Below are 22641 nucleotides of genomic sequence, written 5' to 3'. Positions count from 1 at the left end.
AGCTGCCTAAGAAGATGGAGACAAATAAACAATAACTGCCAACCCAGAAATCTTTAACACTGCAGGACTATAGAGTCCTTTCATTCTTGCTTCTGTATTTTGATGGGAATGCTAATGCCTTTAACTGATCTTTATCATTGGTTAGGAAAGCCTACCAGCTTTGAGGATTTATGCTATGACTGCTTAGCAATTTGAATCCATATTTCTTTGGTTTATCCTATTTGGAGTTTGCTCTGCATCTTGAATTAACAGGCTTATGTTTTCACTATGTAATTACAAAAGGAAAATCCCACTTATAAAGCCCATGAGGAACATTAAATACTTAAGAAGTAATTAATGTAACAAGAAATATGCAAGCCTAAAGAAAGGAGATGTTCAAATACCCCTAAAAGGCATCAACGGTCTCGAACAACTATAAAGACCCTTAGTTCTTCCAAAAAAACAAGTCAATACCCTAAAGATGCCATTCTAAGTTATAATGCATGTGATTTCAATAAACATACTAATAAAATTTATACATGATAGACAAGATCATAGCAATTTTACATTAAAAATAAGTAAGCAACTTCCTCTTCCCATTGGACTAGGTTCCATTCAACAACTCAAAGGGATTTGTGGAAGAGCAGAAAGTATAAACCCTCTGTGTACTAAACACTTTCTATGCAAACACTTTATACATTATGCACAGTAAGAGTTCAACAACCAAAAATCAACTTTAAGAACACACTAGGAGGGGCTGGAAAGATGGCTCAGTATACAGAGGATCCAAAGTCTGTTCCCAATACCCAGGCAGGCAGCTCCCAACCACCTGTAACTCTAGCTCCAGGTGACATGAGATCCTCTTCTGGCCTCCAAGGGCACCTGCATTCATATGCACATATATCTACACACAAAAAATAAATCTTAAAAAAGAATATACTGTGGAAAAGTTGTGTAAAAGTAATGTTTCTCTTAAAATAAATTACTTGGACACCAGAAGCTAGGGAATACCAATCAGTCTGATAACTAGGGAAGCAGTTAGGTGGCTAATGGGCAAGTGGTACATATAACATAGATATTGGGACAAAAGTGATTTACTTCCCAGGTAAAGAGATGTGTACTTTCAAACCTTATTAATTGTTCATTTTTGGAATTCTCCATTTAATATTTTCAGGCTGCAATTAACTACAAATAACTAAAACTTTGGAAAGGGACAATACATATAAGGGACTATGATTACACCAGACCAGTGAGATATGTTAGAAAAAAGGAGGGGGGCAATATAGCCCTAAGATCTCTAGAATACACTGTAAGACCTACATAATAAGCAAATGTCACCTAAGTACAAAGACAGATAAACTAGCACAGAATACAAGAAATATATCTCTTGCCGCAGATAAACCTATATTGATAAAGAAGGTTTAAATCCATGGGTATAGGCAGGCTTTTAATGAATGTTTATAATAAAACTAGGGGACTATTCAGTAACAGACAAAATTGCTTCTATATAACAAAAAAAGATTAAGAACTAAAGATATAAAGGAAAAAATCAAATGATTAAAAAAAATAAAAAGTAATGTAAATAAATTTCTCTTTAAATTTATTATATAAAAATGCAATTTATGATTCAAAATTCAACATCAATAAAGATTGATGTTCCTGAATACAGTAAAATAGAAATATTTCTAAGTCAATAAATCTCTGACAGCAAACTTTAAAAATTGGTAAAATTAGCATACTGGAAGGACGTCTTTGTGCCTATGCCACAGAGGAAGTGCTGAGGTCATTAATATACGCAGCACATGAGTTAACTGGGAAACAATTTGCTCCCACTGGCCAGCCTTGGAATAGCCTGAGTAATAGAAATAATGGTAACACTGGATAATGACATCTAGGAAAGAATTCAAATATTCACTATCTATATTGATATACTCAAAAAGTAATAAACAGGGCAGGAAAGCTTTTCAGTTAAGCAAGATACCAAGTAATCACTAGACAAGAAAGAAACAAAAAATTACTCCTGTGTAAACATTATAGTAATAATTTTATAAAATTTCCTATTATAATGATAATAGGTAAAAAGTACTCAGGAGAAGAAAATATTTACATAGCTATAAAAATATACATTTCAATGTATTTTACTAACCTAACTTGAATGTTTAAAATAATAGTAACATGGATTTAGAGTATATCTCAGTACTATGGCAGGCACTCTTAGCATGCACAAAACTTTGGGTTTGACCCTTAATACGAACCAATCAAACAAGTACATCTATACAGCGAAATAACTCAGCATTTCTACCTTCAATGTGTGATCCAAGAAACGTCACATTAGTACACATCAATAAGACAGGCTGCCCTTGACATGCTACACTCAGTAGATCCATCATTTCTCTAAAAATCTTCTTCAACACATGGGACTACATTCTAATTATAAGAGCAGACCCACGGAACAGAAGAACTCTACCTCTCAAAAATGTTCAGGTCATGAAAGGATAGGAAATACTGCAGGCTTAGCAGAGACAGAAAGAGACATCCAAGACATGGCAACTAGATCTAACAGCCAGTGTGGTATCCTTGACTGGGTCTCTGAAAAGAAATAGAGATTAGAGGCAAAGAGGATGGAATTGGAATTCAGCTGTAAAGTTATTGGGCCAGGATTATTTACAGGTTTCCATAACTGTTATGGTTATATATGATACTGACACCAGAGGAAGCTGAACAACATTTGAGAATTCCTTATACAATTTGTGCAAATATTTTTTACCCTAAAAAGAACAGGCTTTTAAAGAATTCTAACAAACTTCTGAGGCACATCAGTGATGGATAAACATACTGTTGTTATGGCAACATCCCTATTGATACTATTAAATGTATCATATTATGCACTTACACAGGCATTATTATACTATATCTCAACAAAGCCAAAAATATAGCTATAAATAAAATCTTTGTTTTAATGTGTTCGATTGGAAGTACAATAAAAACAGAATAAAAAAGAGATACCAAAGAGGGTTATATGTGATCTTACCAGGTTAATTAGTTGTGTGTGAACCACGTCTTCTACTAAAACTGCTGTTTCATGGAGAGGCCTCCTAGCATCACCTAAAGAAAACCTGCAGGAAAAATTAAGACATACCATTATTAATGCTGTGAATCAGGTAAAACAAAAATATATACTTCTCATTAATTGTAATAATCAGTTGTATAAAGAGGTCATTGTTCTCTCCAACAATCCCACAATGCACTCTTACTTCTAGACTAAGGAAGTAAATGTCTTCCTTATAAACTCTATCTTCCAAAGAAAGTACACTATTATCAGCATCCCTTCTTGGCTTACAAAGTATTTGTAAAGGGGATTTGCTCTGTCAAAATGCAAAGTACAAGATCGGTTCCCAATATCCACAGCAGGCAGATCAAAATCACACCTTATTCCAGCTCCAGGGAATCCAACACCTCCAGCCTCTGATGGTACCTGCATTATGGGTTGCTATCCACAGACACACAAACATGAATACCCTTAATTAAAAATAATTTAAATTTTTTGAAAATGTAAAAATACCACCACCAACATCACAATATAAGCATCAAATCAGCAGATAGTCAGTCTACACTATCACTGTAAGAGAAGAGCACTAGTCACATAAGGTAGAAAATACATGACATGGTAGCAGTGAAACTTGCTTAAATATAAGATGGTATCACTTAGGATCTCCACCTACATCCAGCAGAATAGAAAGAATGGTTTGTGTTTCCAGCATCTGTTAACTAGATATGCAGAGACTCTCCCTCTGAAAGGACACCTGAAACTGCCTGGGTCAGCAGAAGACCAAGTAATCAAGCACAGTGAGAAGACTGACTCCCTTGAAGATAGAGCAGTGGCCCTTATATTTGTATTCAGGTGTATATTTAGTTCACAGCAACCAACAATTGGGAGTGAACTAGCATAGATTTCAAGGTGAGAGTGAATGGACCCCATAACAGACAGGAAATACATCTGAAGAGCCAATATAAAGGTGAGAAACCTACACCCAGTGGTCCTGATGCTTTCAGTGTGGGAACAAGCCGACTATTCATCCTTCCAATGTCCCTTACCTGCCAAGGCTAAGCATAGAAATGGGCAAGGAAAAGAATCTTCCCTACGAATCTCTAGCAGTAAGCCATGCAGGGTAGTACAAGGCTGTAGTCAGAGCATTCAAAAGGTAAAGGCAGAAGGATCACGAGTTCAAGGCCAGTCTAGGCTATACACAGACAAGTTGTCTCAAATAAAACAATAAAAACAGCAGCAGCAACAACAACACACACGTATACACATACACACACACACACACCAAAAAACAGGAAAAGAATAATATCACCACCAAAAATTGTTAGCAATAAATTTAATTTTTGAGAGCACATAATTTGCAACCAACAATTGGGAGTGAACTAGCATAGATTTCAAGGTGAGAATAATTTGCTCTCAAAAATTAAAGTGATTTGCATTTATAGTACTCTCCAGTACCTAGTATCATCCCTTTAAGAACATATTTAATCACAGATTTACAACTATTCCCAGATGATGACATATTAAGGACCAGTACTACATATACTAGGAAGTATATCTTTATGAATGAGAGAGCAGGACAGCCAACTACAGAATGAGACCTACACATATCAGATAATTAAATAATAATTAAGTATTAACTAAGTGACTCATGCTTTAGGGCACACCTATAATCCCAGAACAAAGACTGCTATGCACATGAAAGTTTAAAGATACCCTGGGCTAATAGTAAAGCTCAATGCTAAATAAATAGAATAAAACACACATAGTAACAAAAAAACACTAACAAGTTGGTTCATCTATTTGAAAAAGAACAAAGAAAAGTCTATATGAGAAACATAGCAATAAATAAATAATAAACCTGCTTGAGGGAACCTCCCTAATATGCTAAAGACCAACATGAGACTCCACAGAAGACATATTCAATGGTGAAAAACATGACATAATATGGATGATCTTCTGTCACTTCTATTCAACCCACTGCTAAAAGTTTTAACCAGAGCAACTGGAGGAAAAGGATAAAATATCCAAGAACAAAGAAGAGAAGAAACATCATTTTTGTTCAAAGATCACATGATCTGACAGACTCTATAGAAAGTATGCACCAAAAAAATAAAAAATAAAAAAAAATCAGAGCTAGAAAACAAACAGGTCAAAGTTCAAGGATAAAGTCAGAATGTAAAAGTCAGTTGTGTTGGGCTGGAGCAAGGGCTCAGTGGTTCAGAGCACTGGCTTCTCTTGAAGATGACTATGGTTGCATTCCCAACACCCACACAGCAGCTCACAATCATTTACAGCTCCAGTTCCTGGGGATCCAGTGCACTCTTCAGGCCTCTCTTAGGCATGAGGAATGCATGAAGCACATATATAGGAATGTAGGCAAACATCCACAAGCATAAAAAAATAAAATCTTTTCAAAATTAGCTGTGTTTCTATATATTAGAAATTAAAAATCTGAAGAAAAATTACAAAAACACATTCACTGACAATATAATCAGTAAGAATAAAATCCAAAGTAATGTATTTAGCAAAATAGGCAAAAGGTTTACCAACAAGAAACTATGTAAGATTGCTGAAATTAAGGAAGACAAGGTCCATAAAAAGTAAATATAGGAAGAAGAAAGGAAATCTTTCTGCACTTGACAGAATACTGTTAATATAACAGAACTGCCTAAAGTCATAGAATCCTATCAAAACCGTGTGTGTGTGTGTGTGTGTGTGTGTGTGTGTGTGTGTGTGTGTGCGCGCACACACATGCGTGTGCGCACGTGTGTTCAACAGAAACACATAACAGAAACACTGAAACATTTGTCAGTCTTAGCGTTGCCAGGCCCACTGCCGGCCCTGTTCAGTGGGCCTGTGGAGAGGCAGGGAGGGGTGGGCAGGGCAGAGCACAGCTGCTCATTTCAGGGTAGAGATGAAGCAGAGGGAGAGTAACAAGAGCCCAAAGGCAAGATGTGCCCTTGAAAGACTCCTAGTGACCCACTTCCTCCAATTGGGCCTATCCTAATCTCCTTTGGGGTGGGAGGGGGGGAGGCTGTCTTCTGACAGGCTATTCACTTTCTTTCTGAACCCTCTGTGAAATACCATGGACTAGATCAGATAGATAACACCAGATGTCCTTTGAAATGTCTTCTGCCATGGCAGCTTTGGGTTCACTGGCCCTATGTGCCCATCAATGCAGTAAAGACGAACTTCACACCCATGTCTGGGACCCAAGGATGGCATCTGTGAAAGTCATCAGGTAAAGACTCAGCTGGTATCACGGATCCAAGTCAGGGGAGGAAAGGCACCCAAACGATGTAGCCACAAAAGACCTGAGCCCAGAAAACCTTCTGTAGTTCTCAGGGTCTCTTATACAATAGATGGCATCCAGGATGATGAGACACAGTCTGGAAGTCAGGTGACCTGCTTTAGTTCCCACTCTGTTGTTCTGTAGTACTGAAACCAAAGTAACTTTGGGTCTGAGATTACTCAAACTGAAAGATATTTTTACCGTTTTAGATTAGTCCTGAAACACCCTGTAGGAGTGAGGCAAAACTACATGAAAAAACTAAATTTTATATAATAAATTAAGCAATAATCATGAAATAAAGAAGGATAAAAATTAAAAAGAAATAGTTAACACAAACTGGAACACATGAATATAAACAATCTGAGGAGGGAGGAGAGCTTTATTTCATTTCTGATACTATATGTGAAAGTCATTTCCAAGAATCATCTCCTCCCTTAAAACATTTACTTTTGAAGGCTGGAGATACTGCTCTAGGGCTTTATATTGTTCTTTTTGGTTCATTTAGCAGGTCATTTGTCTAATTCAAATATGTTTCCAAATGTTCACACTCTGATTACAGAGAGGAGAGCTGACCAGCTTGAACTGACAGCTACTGAGAAAAGGCAGCAGAGGAGCGAAGTAGTAAGAATCTGTGGCAGACACTGAGCCAGTGACCGCAGAGCTCAAGGTACAGGAGCACATCTACTGATGTGCTAAGAACCCAGTCCACAAAACAAGACCCAGAAGCTCCATGGTGTGCCTACTTGGATGCTGAGATGCTTTCAGTATTTACCATGGCTACAGATGTTAATGTACACTACACGATGTACTGCATTATGCTGATGACAGTAACAAATTACTGTCATCTGGGGAGTCATGTTTTTTATTTTTTCCATAGCTCTGGTCTTTTGGGACATTTCCCTATGTGAGGTAACAGATTATCTTTTAACGGACACTGTGTGACAACTCCTTGGTTTAAAGAAGGCTTTCGATGACTTTCTATCTCCCCCACCAAAGTTTCCTTTTTACTTTCCAGACCCTTGGTTGAATACACTCTCATAGGCTAGGTGTTACTGTAATCCCCAGGGGTTGCTCCCAATGGAAGGAGAGGTAATGAAGAGGATACAGCCCGCACTGTAGTCCACTAATCTGGCATTGGACTAAACATGCAAACCACAAGCATCAGACCACGTGATTCCTCCACCACAGCATCTTCTAACAGACCTTGAAACTGAATACCCACTGGCCAAGGGGCAGATGGAGAGGTTCAGGCATGGACAGTCCTTTAGGGCAATCAGAGTCATAAATAGGCCTATTACATTAGCCTTACTCTTCAATTTTGATGCTTCTAAGCTCCAAAATTTTCATCTTATCTGCCCCGCCTACAGGGCTTCAATGGGTTCTCCACTACCCTAAGGATGGAATGATAGGGACAGGAGATACAAGGAAATACACCAAGTCTAGATTCTGATCAAGGTGCAACTTTATTTTTCTCCAAGAGGGTTTATATAGTTCCTGCAGGGTGGGGGGAGCAAGAAGCTGTTATTTGCATAAGGTGGGACAAGCTAACAGGATGTTTGTATAGGATGTTTACAGGGTGAAAGGGTCAAGGGCTCTGCCTCAATGTCCTGTTGTTAGGCAACCTGACTGTAAGATGATCTAGTTCCTGTCTTATTGGGGGTCTGTATTTTTCCACTAACTAGAGATTCTGTCCTTGTCCCTGACACTTATCTACTTCTTCGACATGAACTTAATTAAGAAAATATTTGTGGAAGCCAATCTATCAGGCCAAAATCAGAGACAAAAGTTTCCTTGTAAGAATTGTTTCTCTTGCTTGCTTAACTTAATGTCTTAAGATCCCCCTCTCCTTGACATGAACTTCTAACAAGTCATGGGTCAAACGTTCACATAAACTTTATAAGACGCTTTATTGAGGAACTGAAAAGGCGATGAAGACTAAGTACAATGACCAATGCTGATGTCAGCCTGCACACTCTTGTTTTAAAACCACCTCCTGGTCCTGAACCTAGTTCAATGCGGAAGATGGGACTTTGTATGTGAAGTCTTTCCATGCTGTGCAGTATTAAATGAGTAAAACTGTAAGACACTTGAGAAATTAACCGTAGTAATCATTTTCAGAAAAGAAGTTTAACAAATTAACATAAAGGATTTCTGGGTCAATTACTTTGTATAATTAAATCTTTTGCAAGGCTTTTGCAGAGAGAAGCAACCACTTCAAGAAAACCATTGCCCCATTAGACCCCCAAAACATTCTGTACTGCTAAAACATTATTAATGTTACTAGAATTTAGGGGAAAAAAAACCTCAACTTTTTATAATGTTGGAAATAGATGCCCTGTAACTACAACCAAATCTGCTTTCAATATTGTTTAAACAAACTATCTGTAGGAAAGGCAGTATAGTTCCCTGATAGAGAAGGTGCTTACCAAATTCAATTACAAGCAAAATATCCCATAAAACATGCAAATATATATGAACCAGGAATCAGAGAGATTCATGAAGACTAGCAGTTATCTGTGGGTTAAGTAAGATGAGGTAACACCTGATTTAGATGATTACAGAGAAAAAAGGCTGCGTTATCAGACCTTTACTTAATAGCATGAATAAATACAAATAAACATTCTTGTAACACTTCCTTGATTTTTAAAAAACAATTTCTCAGTTAAATGAATTTGGGAAATCCCAGTATTATTGTCTACAACTGAAATGCACGTTACATGCTCTGAGACATTCTCTAAGAAAGAAATGTGATCACCAATATACTTGCCATGTATATGATTATCTTTCTAAGCTATGTTAATTATACAACATTGAACATCAATTCAGGAACCTGACTGGAGGAAAAGACTCCAAATAACTTAAGTCCTTTGGCAAAAGGATTCCAAATAAGCTGCAGCCTAAGATGCTGACACTTTAAAGCCAAGTTCTTCAGTTTTTTTGTTTTGTTTTGTTTTGTTTTTCTTCTTGGATTTTCGAGACAGGGTTTCTCTGTGTAGCTTTGCGCCTTTCCTGGAACTCGCTTTGGAGACCAGGCTGGCCTCGAACTCACAGAGATCCGCCTGGCTCTGCCTCCCGAGTGCTGGGATTAAAGGCGTGCGCCACCACCGCCCGGCAAGTTCTTCCGTTTTAAACAATGAGATGATGCTGGTAATGAGAGCAAACAATGGGGCCTTTAAAGAATTTCCTTACACAGTCAACAAATATTCCTTGTGTTTCTGTCTCATGTCAGGCCCTCGTTTTCTTAACTAGTTGAGACTCCTACAAACTGGGCAGCTGACTCCTGTGACTAATAACTAACTGATTTTTTCAGTTGCCATGGTATTAAGCAGCCACCACTCAAAGTCAACCAGGAAGGGTTCCTTTCAACTAACACATCTCTGAATATTGAACAGTGTGTCTTCTCAAGAGACTCTTCTATAGAGGATGTCATACTCCAGAATGCCATTCCAGGACCTCCATGCTTTCTTACAACAGGAGATTCAGCATCTGCGCCTCTGAGAAACTTCCTACAAATACGCTCCTGGGAAGATGCAACTTCCTGTGCTGAATGATCTCAACATTCTGACACTGTTTGAGAAGCCTGCTCTCATAGACCCTATCAGCTTTATCACTTTCCTTTCATGTTTATCCTGTGGTGTTTTAACCAACAGATAAATTCAAAGACCTGTACAATGGCCACTTGCATATATCCTATGAGAAATATCTTGATGGCATCTTAGTGCCTATGCCTCTTTCTCTCTCAAACTCAACATTTATACACATTCAACTTTATCAATACCTACTTTCCTTTAAGCCACAAATAATCACTGAGTGATTGCATGTGCCCAGCATTATTATGTGTGCTGTGCCATGTAAACCTACTGATCTCTAAGCTGCTGTTACTGTGCCTGTCCTCTGCCTCTTGGGGAGGAGATGCTCTCTACTTGAGTAGAATTCTGTTTCTTTACCGACTTCTAAACATCAAGCTTAGACGAAAATATAAAATCCTACTTTCAAAACTTTGAATAAGCATTGTTTTCAAAAGTTTTCTTTTGTTTGCTAGAGAGTATCTTTAAAACCCAGCTTGAGACACTATTTACATAGCCTGCAAACTTGATTGTTTAAAGTATAAATTGTATGATTTCTAAGTAAACTTACCGAGTAGTACGCCCATCTATACCATCCAGTTTTAGGACTTTTCTGTTGTACCCAAAAACTTTATGTCCTTTAACAATAACCCTCTTCCCATCCCCAGCCCAGAGCAATCTATGAAAAGACCTAGTTGACATCACTAGACCTCATGTTTCCCTTCAAGGTTCAACATTCCTCACTTCTTAGCCTGTAGGTCTGTCTGTTTTATAGCCATTTCCTCAGAATTGAAGCAGGCCTTCCTGGATGGAGAAGAGAGGACTTCACCAGGCCCAGGGACTTGAGAGAGTCAGGAGTTTCACAAGGCCACATTCAGCAGGACAATCCGGAGACTATACTGCTGAACCGCCTGTGTATTATGCAGAGAGCCCCAGAGTGTGGCTGTCCCGAGCAGCCCCTGATACAGCTGCCTTGGAGTTATCCATGCTTGTCTTAGAAGCAACCTCAATAAGCTCTCAGGTTCAGCAACCTAGACTTGGTGGATTATTTGCTGGCCCTGTAGTCAGCACCCTTTCTAGAGAGAACAGACATCTGTTCCTATAGCCCCAGGAAAAGTCACATGACAAGGCCTCACTAAATGCTACAGCCTTGGGGAGACTTTCCCAAAGACCACCACTGTCAGTTGTCAGTTTAATCATGGTAGTTTAGTATTCATTTGGTTATATATTGAGGACTAAGTTTTGATTTGAATAGAAAAGTTCTTAAGATTTTAATAAATAAATAACAAAAGAAACAAAACAGCCCTCCAACCTACATGGAGAACAAGTCAGCTACAGACAATGGATCCCACAGTCAACACTTTTGTGGAGTATGAAGAGGTGAACTAGCTTCAGGACTGACTTTGAGCCAGTTCTCCATCTTGTCCATAAGGACATCATGTAATACGACACGGAACACATCCTGCTGAAATTTCTACCCCATGCCATCGCATTACCCCATACAGAGACAAATTATCTATGAACTGTGAACTCACTCAAGTCCCTAAGAATTAGACATCTAGAATTTTCTTGAGATTGGTGACTTTCAAGTGTTTACTGGGTGTGGTGGCACAGGCTTTTAATCCCAGCACTCTGAAGGCACAGACAGGCAGATCTCTGAGTTCAGGTCCTTGCTGGTCTCCTTAGTGAGACCCTATCTCAAAACAAACAAATAAACAAAAATTTTAAATGAGTATAAAAAACTGATCATCTTTAAAAAATGTTTCCTGACTAAAATCAGCCTTCCCTCAACATTTTTAAAAGTAAAGCAAAATTATGCCATAATCCTAACGCAATTATACTTCTTATAAGTAGCATTCTAGAAAAAATACCAGATAATAATTTATATCACTAATCAATTAATAAAACTTCCATGCATAGATTTTTCTCCTGATAACTATATTCACAAAAGCTGAATTATTAGTCCTGAACAATACAAATGTGTGTAAATGAAGATATAAATGAGGAAAACACTGCAAAGTCATTGTATAATTACTAAAGAAATTTGAAAATTAATTGTACAAATATCTGTGGCTGCCAAAAAGAAAATACATAATATATTCCAGTTGTACTACATAATATATTCCATTTGCTTATTCAGAAAAGGATTCAATTTAAATCACGAAGCACACAAGACAACTGTCTTTACAGAATATGTAAACTACGCAATGATCAGTCACTTTTGTTCAGAGAAAATAAAGAAAACATTTATCTGTAGTCTCAACAATAGTCCTCAAATCAAAATGGAATTTAGTATACCCAGAAAAAATGCAGTTTCAATTTATTCTCTGAACATGTATAAAAAAGTGATGACATGAGAAAGATGTTAAGATATAATTATATGTTATGATTCTATTGAGAATAAGCATACAGCAAACATTAAATGATCTTTTGGTTTCATTTTAGATTATAGGCCAGAATTTCAAATTTTGGTATGTATAAATAACTTTTTATACAAGTCTACACAAACTATCATTAAAATCATATATTAAGCTGTACCACTAAAAGCTTCATCTGTACTTTAGCAAGCTTGCCATGAACATCTGAGGGCATCTAAGTACACTGAAAATATCAGTAAAAACAAACTGCTGTCCCTGGGCATCTGCAGAGGTCTAGTTGCAGGTTTCACACAGACATGAAGATGTGAGGACAATTAAGTCCTTATGTAAAACAAGTTCAGCATTTGCACAGAGCCTGGATACACCTTGTTGAGATTAGCTTCTACAGTGTGCATGCTATATAAGAGTTATTATGCAGCACTGTTTAGGAGCTGATGACCAGAGTCTGAAGATGAATCCACAGATGATAAACCCATGGATGTAGAGGGCCAACTGTCCCATATACCAAGCAACCACAGAGCACACATATAGTTATCATCACAGATATCAACTTCGAGGTAACATATTAATAATGATTTCTATCAGCATAGTAAATCAGAACCTGGGTGAGAACCTTTACAGAATTAATATTATTTCCATTCCAGGTCTAGATTATCCAAGGGCACATATACAATGGATGAGATCAAAGGGATTCCCATTCTCAGTATTCTTTCTACAAGCTCTATAAATGAACCCCTGACTACTTCACAGTAAGGTGTTTCATCGGAAACCTGGAGATGTAGGCTATTTCAACGTCTACCATGAAGAAAATGAAATGAGGTAAAAGATGACATGGGCATTATGCAAACTGGGTAGCTTATAGTAGGCTTCTGGATGACATACTGACAACTAAATGTTGGATATGCAGAAATGCCAATCCTGTGTAAAGAACATAGCAGCTGAATTAATGAAGGTGAGAGGAGAGAGCACTGGACTATCAAAGCTTTACATATTATCACCTGCAAAAGGGAATCCAAATGGGGCAAAGAATTCTCTGTCAAGTCAAATACAAACAAATGGCTTTTTGATACTCATTAGGTGTAAGGATGATAGTCTTTAGGATTTGGAGCACCCACATGAAAGCCTGGTGGACGTGGTATCAGTCTGTAATCCCCACCCTCAGAGGAGGAGCTGGGGATCCTGGGGGCAAGCTAGCTAGACTAAAATAAACAGGAGAGCTCCAGATTCAGAGAAAGACCCTGCCTCAAAGAACAAGGTGGAGAGTAATAAAGGCAGTCCGTGTTAACCCCAGGCTTGCATATGCACACCACACACAAAACAAACAACTATAAAATTCACCTATTTTTTTTTTAAAGTTTTAAGAACACATTATAAAAGTCCTGGCACTGATAGGAGCAGATGCAGAGACCCACAGCCAAACATTAGGCCAGAGAGCCCAGGTTAGAGGTCTCCCCTCAGAGCTCTGGAATCCCATGTTAGATCCCTCCCCTCAGAGATCCCTCCCCTCAGAGCTCTGGAATCCCATGGAAGAGGCAGAGGGTTCAAAGACACCTGGAAGCATGGCCCAGGAATCAAGTAAGCCAGGCTCCTGGGGGCTCACAGAGACTGAGGCAGCAAATGTGGAACCTACACGGGTCTCCTCTAGGTCTTCTGCATATGCTATGTTTGTTGGTCTGGTGTTTTGGGGGTCTCCTAACAGTGGGAGTGGGCTGTCTGACTCTTCAGCCTGCTCTTCGGACCCTTTCCCTCTTACTGGGTTGCCCTGCCTGGCCTTGATATGAGGGCTTATGACTTGTATTATTGTAACTTGTGCCGTGTTCAGCTGATGTCCCTGAGAGGCCTGGTTTTTTTTTTCTGGGGGGATTTAGATAGGGGTGGTATCTGGGGGAGAGGGTAGGTTGGGGGGAACTGGGAGGAGTGGGAGTAAGGGAAGCTGTGGTTGGGGTGTATTCTATGAGAAAAGAATAAATGAAAATAAAAAATTCAAATGTAAATCAGAAGCAATCACGGTGCCACTATATATAAATCACATAGAAACAAGAGAAATTCAGAGTTGATGAGTGTAGGTGAAAGGGTGAAAGGTGAAATGGGAGGTCAGGTTGGAATGAGGTCATACTATAGTCTCTTATACGTGGGCTTGACTCTTGCACCACTGAATGAGTACAGGTCAGTAGTAGAAGCTTGGAAGGGAAGGACACGACCAAGTTTAGACACCACCCTGCTAATAGTAAAACTTTTCCTAGGTTAAAACCTTGTTAAAAATATACTTTGGTAACGGAGCTTGAGAGATGGCTCAGCAGTTAAAAGTGCTTGATGCTCTGCCAGTGGATCCAAGTTCAGTATCAGCAACCACTCTGGGTTGCTTAAAATTGCCCATAACTCTAGCTCCAGAGGGTCTTACACTCTCTCCTGACCTCCTAAGACAACTGCATACAAGGCCCCCCCCCACACACACACACATTTAATTACCTTAAAAAACACTTTACTGTAGAAATTCTACAACATAAGTGTAAGATTAATCACATTACCAATAGATGTATCATAATACAGGTATAACAAAGATTAGAATTTTGACCAGGAAATGGGTAAATCAGGTATGTGACTATTATTAATATTGAAGGTGTAATTTTCTTTGCAGCTTAATACATGAATGTCTTTCCTAGTCCATATATAGAGGACAGGCAGAGAAAGGTCTCAGAGGATCTCAAAACTAGGTCTTCCTCGGAGATATTAAAGATCTTGTTTGTAGCTTAGATTTCCATGAGTTCAAGAGTCTATGGGAGTAACAGCTGGAGCTTTGTTACTGCCAACATGTTTCCTTTCTCTAGCTGTTGAGAGAACACTTTTCACCTTTTCAGAGAAAATACTTGCTCAACTCTGAGGAAATAGTGTGTGGCCTTATGTCCTGGGCCAAGAGATGTCCAGAACCTGAGTATGAACAACTTGTTTCTCACTCCATCTATACAGAACCAGAATATCACATAATTGGGAACCTCGCTTTCTACCCCTTCCCTGTATATCCAAAGCATATGCATGGTCCGATGCTGCTGCAGGCCACAGGAATATATCATAAGAACTCAGATGGTTATGAAAAAGTCACTACCTGGAGGGATCAGGGAATTCCTCCAGAGGAAGCCAAATTCCAAGGAGTTTTTGGTGTTATTTGGCTTGTTATATATCAGCTATATTCTGTTATGAAAATCGTGTGTGCCTTCATAGTTTTCCCAATTGACTTTTCCCTAGAAGGGCTAACAGTGTGGACTGATCACTCTCTGGACATACACATTCCAGGTATTTGGAGAACAGCCTCAGGAAAGGCTTTCTCTGGAATCAGATATCTCCGTTAGCCACTTTCAAGGACTAACAGGGGACACCACTTAGATTGATGCCCAACTTTCAAGGACTAACAGTGATAACAGCCCACATGCAAGTCTCCTGACTTAAGGTAAATTCCAAAAGGAGACACCGCCTAGGTCAGGTGGACGTTAAGTAATAGCTTTACATAATTTAGCTTGGACCCTCCCTTCTTATACTGGGACTTCCAGGGCACGGGATGGAGAAGAGAAAAGAGAATGGAAGAACTAGATGGGTAAGAACTTGAGAGGAACAAGCTGAGATGGGGAAGAACTAGATTGAAGGGCTAGAAGGGCTAGAGGAACGAGATGGAAGATGAGGAAGAGCCAGATGGGGAACACCGAGATGAGGAAGAAGGAGATGAGAGAGGAGATGATATGGGAAAGAACTAAATGAATGAGAACCTAGAAGGGGCAGAACTAGATGAAGGAATTAAGATAGAACCTGGAGGGGACAACAGATAAATGTAAAGAGTAATTGGGCAAGAAAGGAGCTAAATATGAGAGCAGAATATAAGCTTGTAACTGACAACAGAATAATAAAGTACATGGACTAAGGAATTTCATGTACATAGATTCGTTTCTTTTCATCAAAGATTAATTATCAGCTGGCTGTAGATTCCTCCTAGACCCTGGGAGGGCACTATCAAGGGGCTGGACCCCCTGTAGTCCTGGATACAATGCATATTGCTTTGAGTCATGTTCACAGCTACATGACTCAAAGCAGAGTTTAGTTTGCACATTAAATTGTTCATAACCTATTTTTCCATTTTACACTAAATTCACACAGCTCATCTTTGCTTACTGATTTTTCCTTGCAAAGGTTTAATTTAAAAAAAATCAAGTAAATATGAGATTTTCTTTTTGAAAGGAAAGTACTAAAGCTAGGAGATTATGTTTTGTAATACATAAGTTTCAATCTCAAAAGAGAAAATACAGTATCAATATGTTTACTATATTGTCACATAGTTGTCACCTTTACCATGCTGTTAAAACAATATAGCCTACAATGATTCGCTTCAAAAATGGGGTCAGGGCTGGGTAGGGATTGGCAAGGGAGAACACTAACAATGCTGTCTGTAACATTTTTACTACATGTTATAAGAATAATCAATAGAAAAAAATGCTGATTTAATTCAATGTAACTATTTCAAATTTCTTAAAATCAAACACGATTTAAATAACTTCTTTAAAAGTCCTATAAAAGTTCAATTTAATGATTTTGCAGCTGCATTACAATAAGGACAAAGATTTTAAGCAATATTGACTTAAATGTTTTTCTTTATCTGCTTTCCATGGAAACAATGGGCTTTAAGGGAGCTGACACCAACTCACAGACCTGTGGGGCACCTGACTTCACCAGCAGGACACCAACTCGCAGACCTGTGGGGCACCCGACTTCACCAGCAGGACACCAACTCGCAGACCTGTGGGGCACCCGACTTCACCAGCAGGACACCAACTTGCAGACCTGTCGGGCACCCGACTTCTCCAGCAGGACACCAACTCACAGACCTGTGGGGCACCCGACTTCACCAGCAGGACCCCAACTCGCAGACCTGTCGGGCACCTGACTTCACTAGCAGGACACCAACTTGCAGACCTGTGGGGCACCCGACTTCACCAGTCTCTTTTTCTGCCTTCAAAAAAAGTGTACTATAGTTGTCAGTGGCTAATATGGAGAAGGAAAGACAAAGGCCTATTTACCTGTCTTGTCTTGGTGTAAAATCAAAACATCCTGAATGAAGAAGCTGAGTCACCTCAGTAACTAGGTCCTGGATTCTCGATATCTAAAAGGTATCATGGGGCATTAATTCTAACTGGTCTTGGATAAGTCAGGAAAAGACCTCTAAGATCATCACCTTTTCAACAGAGGGAGCAGAGGCAAAGAAAGAGTTCACTTAGATCCATGGCACTTTTGTTTTCTCTTTCATGATTAAGGTTGACAGTAAGAAATACAAGAGGGGTCTGCAGAGATGGCGCAGTGGGTATAAGGACATGCTCTGCAGAGATGGCGCAGTGGGTATAAGGACATGCTCTGCAGAGATGGTGTAGTAAGAGGACATGCTCTGAAAGCATGAGAACCTGAGTTCCAATTCCCAGCTTCCACCCCAAAGCTGGCCACAGCCATCATTCTTTGCAAACCCAGGGTTGGAGGTCGGAGAGAGGTGGCTCCTGGGAGCTCTCTGGCAGGCAGGCTACCAGAGTGAACCTCAAATTCAGTGAGAGACATTGCCTCAAAAATAAGGTGCGAAGGGATAGAGAAGGACATGAAATGTTCTTGTCTGGCCTCCACATGTGTGTGCATACTTGTGCACATATATACCACACATACAGCACACAAAATAGTAAGGGAATAAACTATATTTTTGTGAGTTATGCTTTTCCACATTCATTAAGTGGCCAGTTAGTAAGTCTGGTAGCACAGTGTTACTCCATTATGGGTAAGGGAAGAATAAGTGAGTCACTGCTTAGTTAATACATTCTGTAAGAAGTAAGGTAAGACAATCATACATACAAGGACACCTACGAGGGCTGTGACATGGCCTCTTTTGTTAGCATGACATATTTTTATAAAGTGTAGAACACTGACTATTGAAGCAGACTCAGATTATTTCTTTTCTGTTTTAAGAGAACATCTCTAAAGATGTGAGCTCAGGAGGTGTAAAAAAACAAACAAACAAAAAGCCTACTTTAATTTTTAACTTGAGATTCTTTACATTCCTCAAGAGGAAAATGATCAAACTAGGCCATATCAACCATTATGACACCTTGTTTTACTAACCCATCTTGGGATTCCAGTTTATAAAACCCTTCATTGGGAAATGTTTCTAATCTGCCCTCCAGGCTCTATTTTCTATGATAAATATAGAATTAAAATATGGTGGCTATTTCTAAAGCAAGTTGTTAACCATCATCCTCAAATTGTAATGGCCTAAAATGTCCTAAGACTAAAAAAATGAAACAAAACAAAACAAATATAATCCACAGGAAATTAAAAAAAATAATCCCTTGTACATGAATTAGAGAAACACTGGGAACAATTTGGAGATTCAGATACCCTTGGTAGGAATTCTACAGTCAATTAACTATACAGTCAAGTATACGAGTTTAACACCATCCCCTGGACATGGCATAGAGAAGCTTGTCCTGAGGTTAAAAGTCTAAACACTTGTTTCTGGCAGTGTGACCCAGTCCTCAAAATTCCTTATCTCATGACACCACACAGGTCCTAGGGAAAACTTCCCGATATGGCTCAAAACAAAAGACAGACCATCACAAGGCATGCGGTTGTTTTACTGCAGGTGGAAAATGGGCACGGCTCTGGGCAAGGGAAGGTTAAATGGCAGGAATGCTGAGGGTCTCAGATCACTTCACCCGGCATGGACATAACAGACTACGGCTTGGCAAAGTGCCTTTTTTCATAGAGTGCCAATTATCCATTCTCTTGCTTCTCTTTTTGTTTTGATTTGTGATTTGGGGGAACTTGGGATAACATATAATATACAGACTTCCATTTATATTCTGTTCTTATAAATTTGGGTGGGCTTTCAACAAACTTGAATTACATAGATTACTGCTCAAGTAAGATCTCGTTCTGGCAAAGATTGTATGTGTGTACACATATATAATTAAAAAGAATAATATGTTGGGACTCTTTAGCTTAAAAATATCAAGAACTACATACCCTACAGTATTTTTAAGCAAAGATATCTGTCCTGATTTAAAAGATTTCCAGTAAAAGAAAAACCAAAGCTGTCTTACTGTTTAAATCAAAAGTCATTCCAGTTTATTTGTGTTTCATCCATTAAAAATGTTTTCAAAGAGGAGATCTGCATAATGCTGGCTGAAATTTCTACAAGATCTTGGACACATGACATCTTGCAGGATGAATGTGCAAGCATCTGCCCACTGTCTGAATTCAGATCTGCACTTCTCCATGTCACCTGGATGTGCACCTTTATGCTTCAGGGCTGCTTGGCAGCAGAGCGACCGAAGGCCTGCACTAAACTCCAGTGTGCGGGGAGTAAACGCCCACTGGAGAGAGCCCTGATTTACAGGGTGGCCCGTTTAAGACGTCCCGTTTCATAACGTGCCTGTGCACAGGGCCTCTTTTAAATGGGCCACCCTGCATGAAGCTTCGGTCCAAGATAAAAAATGTCCTCCCTTGAGAATTTTTAAAAACCAAAAACAGTGTAGGTTTAGTGGTTATTTTTAAGGTTTGAGATGGTTTCTTTGGACTCCTGTGGAACTGAAAAAAGATGGATACACATTTTAAAAATGAAATGTTACAACCACACATCTGTAATGAGAACTGGTGCCAGTGGATATTTTTAAAACAAATTAAAATGGTCAATTTTTTTTAAGTTAGGCAAACAGCTGCTGCACACACAGCTCACAGTAACTACTTTTCAGCAAAACTTCACAAGGAATTTCCTAATGAAGATTTATAGGATGTTCTGAGATTGATAATTAAAGGCTCCCTAAAAAGATATGAATGACAGCATCAGAGATGTGAGGGTGGAAGGCTTGCCTTCTGAGGGAGAGACCAGTGACTTAGAATAGAAGATGCATGGCAGTTACTACAGACAGAAACTCTGGCAACAACAGGCCTAGACAGAAGCTTTGCTGGGGACCTTTCCCCTCTTCATGTCAAGGGCTCTGAAAGCTAATCACAGTGATCCACAATGCACACGGCCAGAATTGAGCTCCTCATTGAGAAGGAGATGGTACGGAGAGAAGAAGAAAAGGCTGCCTTAAGAATACTCGGACAGAAAGATAATGATTCTCAAATCCTGTGCCTGGCTCGCTTTCCGGCAAGACCAACACCAGCAATGACAGAAAGTGTAAGATGAAGAGTGTCATCCGTGCCCGACACTCTTCATGGTAGCCAAACATCATTACATCATTTGATCTCACTACAATACTATGAGGTAAGCGCTGAGACTTCCATTTTCCAGATGGGAAAAATGACACCCTAAGGTATTACATAGTCTGCACAAGCTACATACATAGACATGAAGACACACACACATGAAGAGAGAGAGAGAGAGAGAGAGAGAGAGAGAGAGAGAGAGAGAGAGAGAGAGAGAGAGAGAGAGAGAGAGAGAGGGAGGAAGGAGGGGTAGTCTTACATGTCAAAGTGAGACTAGTTCTAGAGTGAGGACCATTAAGTGTAGAGGGCATGAGGTCCCTGTGCTCACATGAGGTCCCTGTGCTCACATCATGAGGTCCCTATGCTCACATCATGAGGTCCCTGTGCTCACATCATGAGGTCCCTGTGCTCACATGAGGTCCCTGTGCTCACATCATGAGGTCCCTGTGCTCACATCATGAGGTACCTGTGCTCACATCATGAGGTCCCTGTGCTCACATGAGGTCCCTGTGCTCACATGAGGTCCCTGTGCTCACATCATGAGGTCCCTGTGCTCACATCATGAGGTCCCTGTGCTCACATCATGAGGTCCCTGTGCTCATATGAGGTCCCTGTGCTCACATGAGGTCCCTGTGCTCACATCATGAGGTCCCTGTGCTCACATGAGGTCCCTGTGCTCACATCATGAGGTCCCTGTGATCACATCATGAGGTCCCTGTGCTCACATCATGAGGTCCCTGTGCTCACATGAGGTCCCTGTGCTCACATGAGGTCCCTGTGCTCACATGAGGTCCCTGTGCTCACATCATGAGGTCTCTGTGCTCACAAGAGGTCCTTGTACTCACAGACAAGCACTAGGGAAACCAGGAATGTTAAACATGCAGGGTTGTCTCTTCAAAGAAAGAGATGTAGAACCTGTTTTCCTTCCAGAAGGCTGGGAATGGAAGTGGTTAATAGCCTGGCGACTCTGTGCTATCTGTATGGCCCAGCCACATCTGATCCCACAGACTCTTATGTTTATCTCAGTCATCCTTATCTTGAGCACTGCTTCTCAGTCAATATAACACATTTTTATGGAAGAGGTCACATGTACTTTGCAAAGAGTTTCAATGTATTCATGCCTTAAATTTCATTGTGCAAATGATATTGAGCTAATTATCACCTGGAAACTTTTTTTCCAGATTATGTTGTGCTTTAATATACCTGAAATAAATACTCAGGGTCAGCCTCTTGAAGTTTGAACCAACACTGGCTACTGAGTCATGTTGAACCAGATTTCCTTTTTTGAAACATGAGGATCATTACTCTGCTGGCATGGTGTTTGCATAGTACCCCACTATTACGTCATTCTCCATCTCAAAAATGAATGAGAGAACCAGATCCCACGATAATACTCGCCACCCCCCACAGTACCTATTTGCAAGTATTGAATTCTGAACATGATATATTCAAGCCATAGTCAGTTTCTTCCTCAAACATACTATCCAGGCTCTTCTTACCTACAGGTTCCACTTCTGTGGACTCACCCAATATCCTACCTAAATTTTTTTCTAAAACAAAGAAAAGAATAAAGGAAAACTGAATCTGTACTGACCTCATACAGATTTTTTTATTTCCTGGTCATTATTCCCTAAATAGTATAATTACTAATATATCACACTAACATAATATTGCATTAGATATAGTAAGAAATCAGAGATTATTTAAAGTATATAAGAGCATATGTAAGCATTATACATAAATACTCTGCTCATTTTCCCTAAGATTCCTTAACATCTGTAGATTAGGGGAACCACGGGGATCCTGGAAACAATCCCCTACCGATACCAATGGACAAACGCAGAACATCTATTCAACACACATTTACTGAATACCTCTCTTCGTCACTCTTCTAGGCATTTGTCACCAAGTAGAGGAAGAAAAAACTGTCCTTATCTTAGCGATCTCACTTCTCAGGATACAGAATGAATCTAAACTAAAGATACAGATTTACTTATGCCAGCCAGCAAGTGATGGGGAAGACCAGAATGATAGTTTTGCTTTACAAGCATTACCTGATTAAATTTATACTTGTAGAAAACTGCCAAGGAGCAGGAAGAGGGTGGGTGAAAGTGAGGCCACAAGCGAGAGAGCAGTACCAAGTGACCA

The 22641-nt window shown here is 39.5% G+C and overlaps 1 protein-coding gene across 6 annotated transcripts in view; it reads right to left on the bottom strand.

Annotated features, from left to right (window-relative positions):
• The window catches only part of Supt3h (SPT3 homolog, SAGA and STAGA complex component), a 355460-nt gene that overhangs the window by 186105 nt on the left and 146714 nt on the right, over positions 1-22641 (bottom strand). For 5 of the 6 annotated variants that reach the window (XR_008219946.1, XM_052745407.1, XM_052745406.1 and 2 more), the window contains one exon: positions 3011-3095. Coding sequence is in view for 2 of the 6 variants with exons in the window: in XM_052745407.1 (XP_052601367.1) it covers positions 3011-3095 (85 nt within the window). In the remaining 4 variants the exon portion in view is untranslated. Of the gene's footprint in view, positions 1-3010; positions 3096-22641 lie in introns of those variants that run through there. The other variant, XM_052745409.1, reaches the window with a different exon arrangement.

Source organism: Peromyscus californicus, unplaced genomic scaffold, assembly GCF_007827085.1.
Source record: "Peromyscus californicus insignis strain IS unplaced genomic scaffold, ASM782708v3 Scaffold_19__1_contigs__length_69161282, whole genome shotgun sequence".
In the NCBI taxonomy this organism is placed as follows: Eukaryota; Metazoa; Chordata; class Mammalia; order Rodentia; family Cricetidae; genus Peromyscus; species Peromyscus californicus.
The sequence above is the reverse complement of the archived record's forward strand: the minus strand, read 5'-3'. Positions and strand labels throughout refer to the sequence as shown.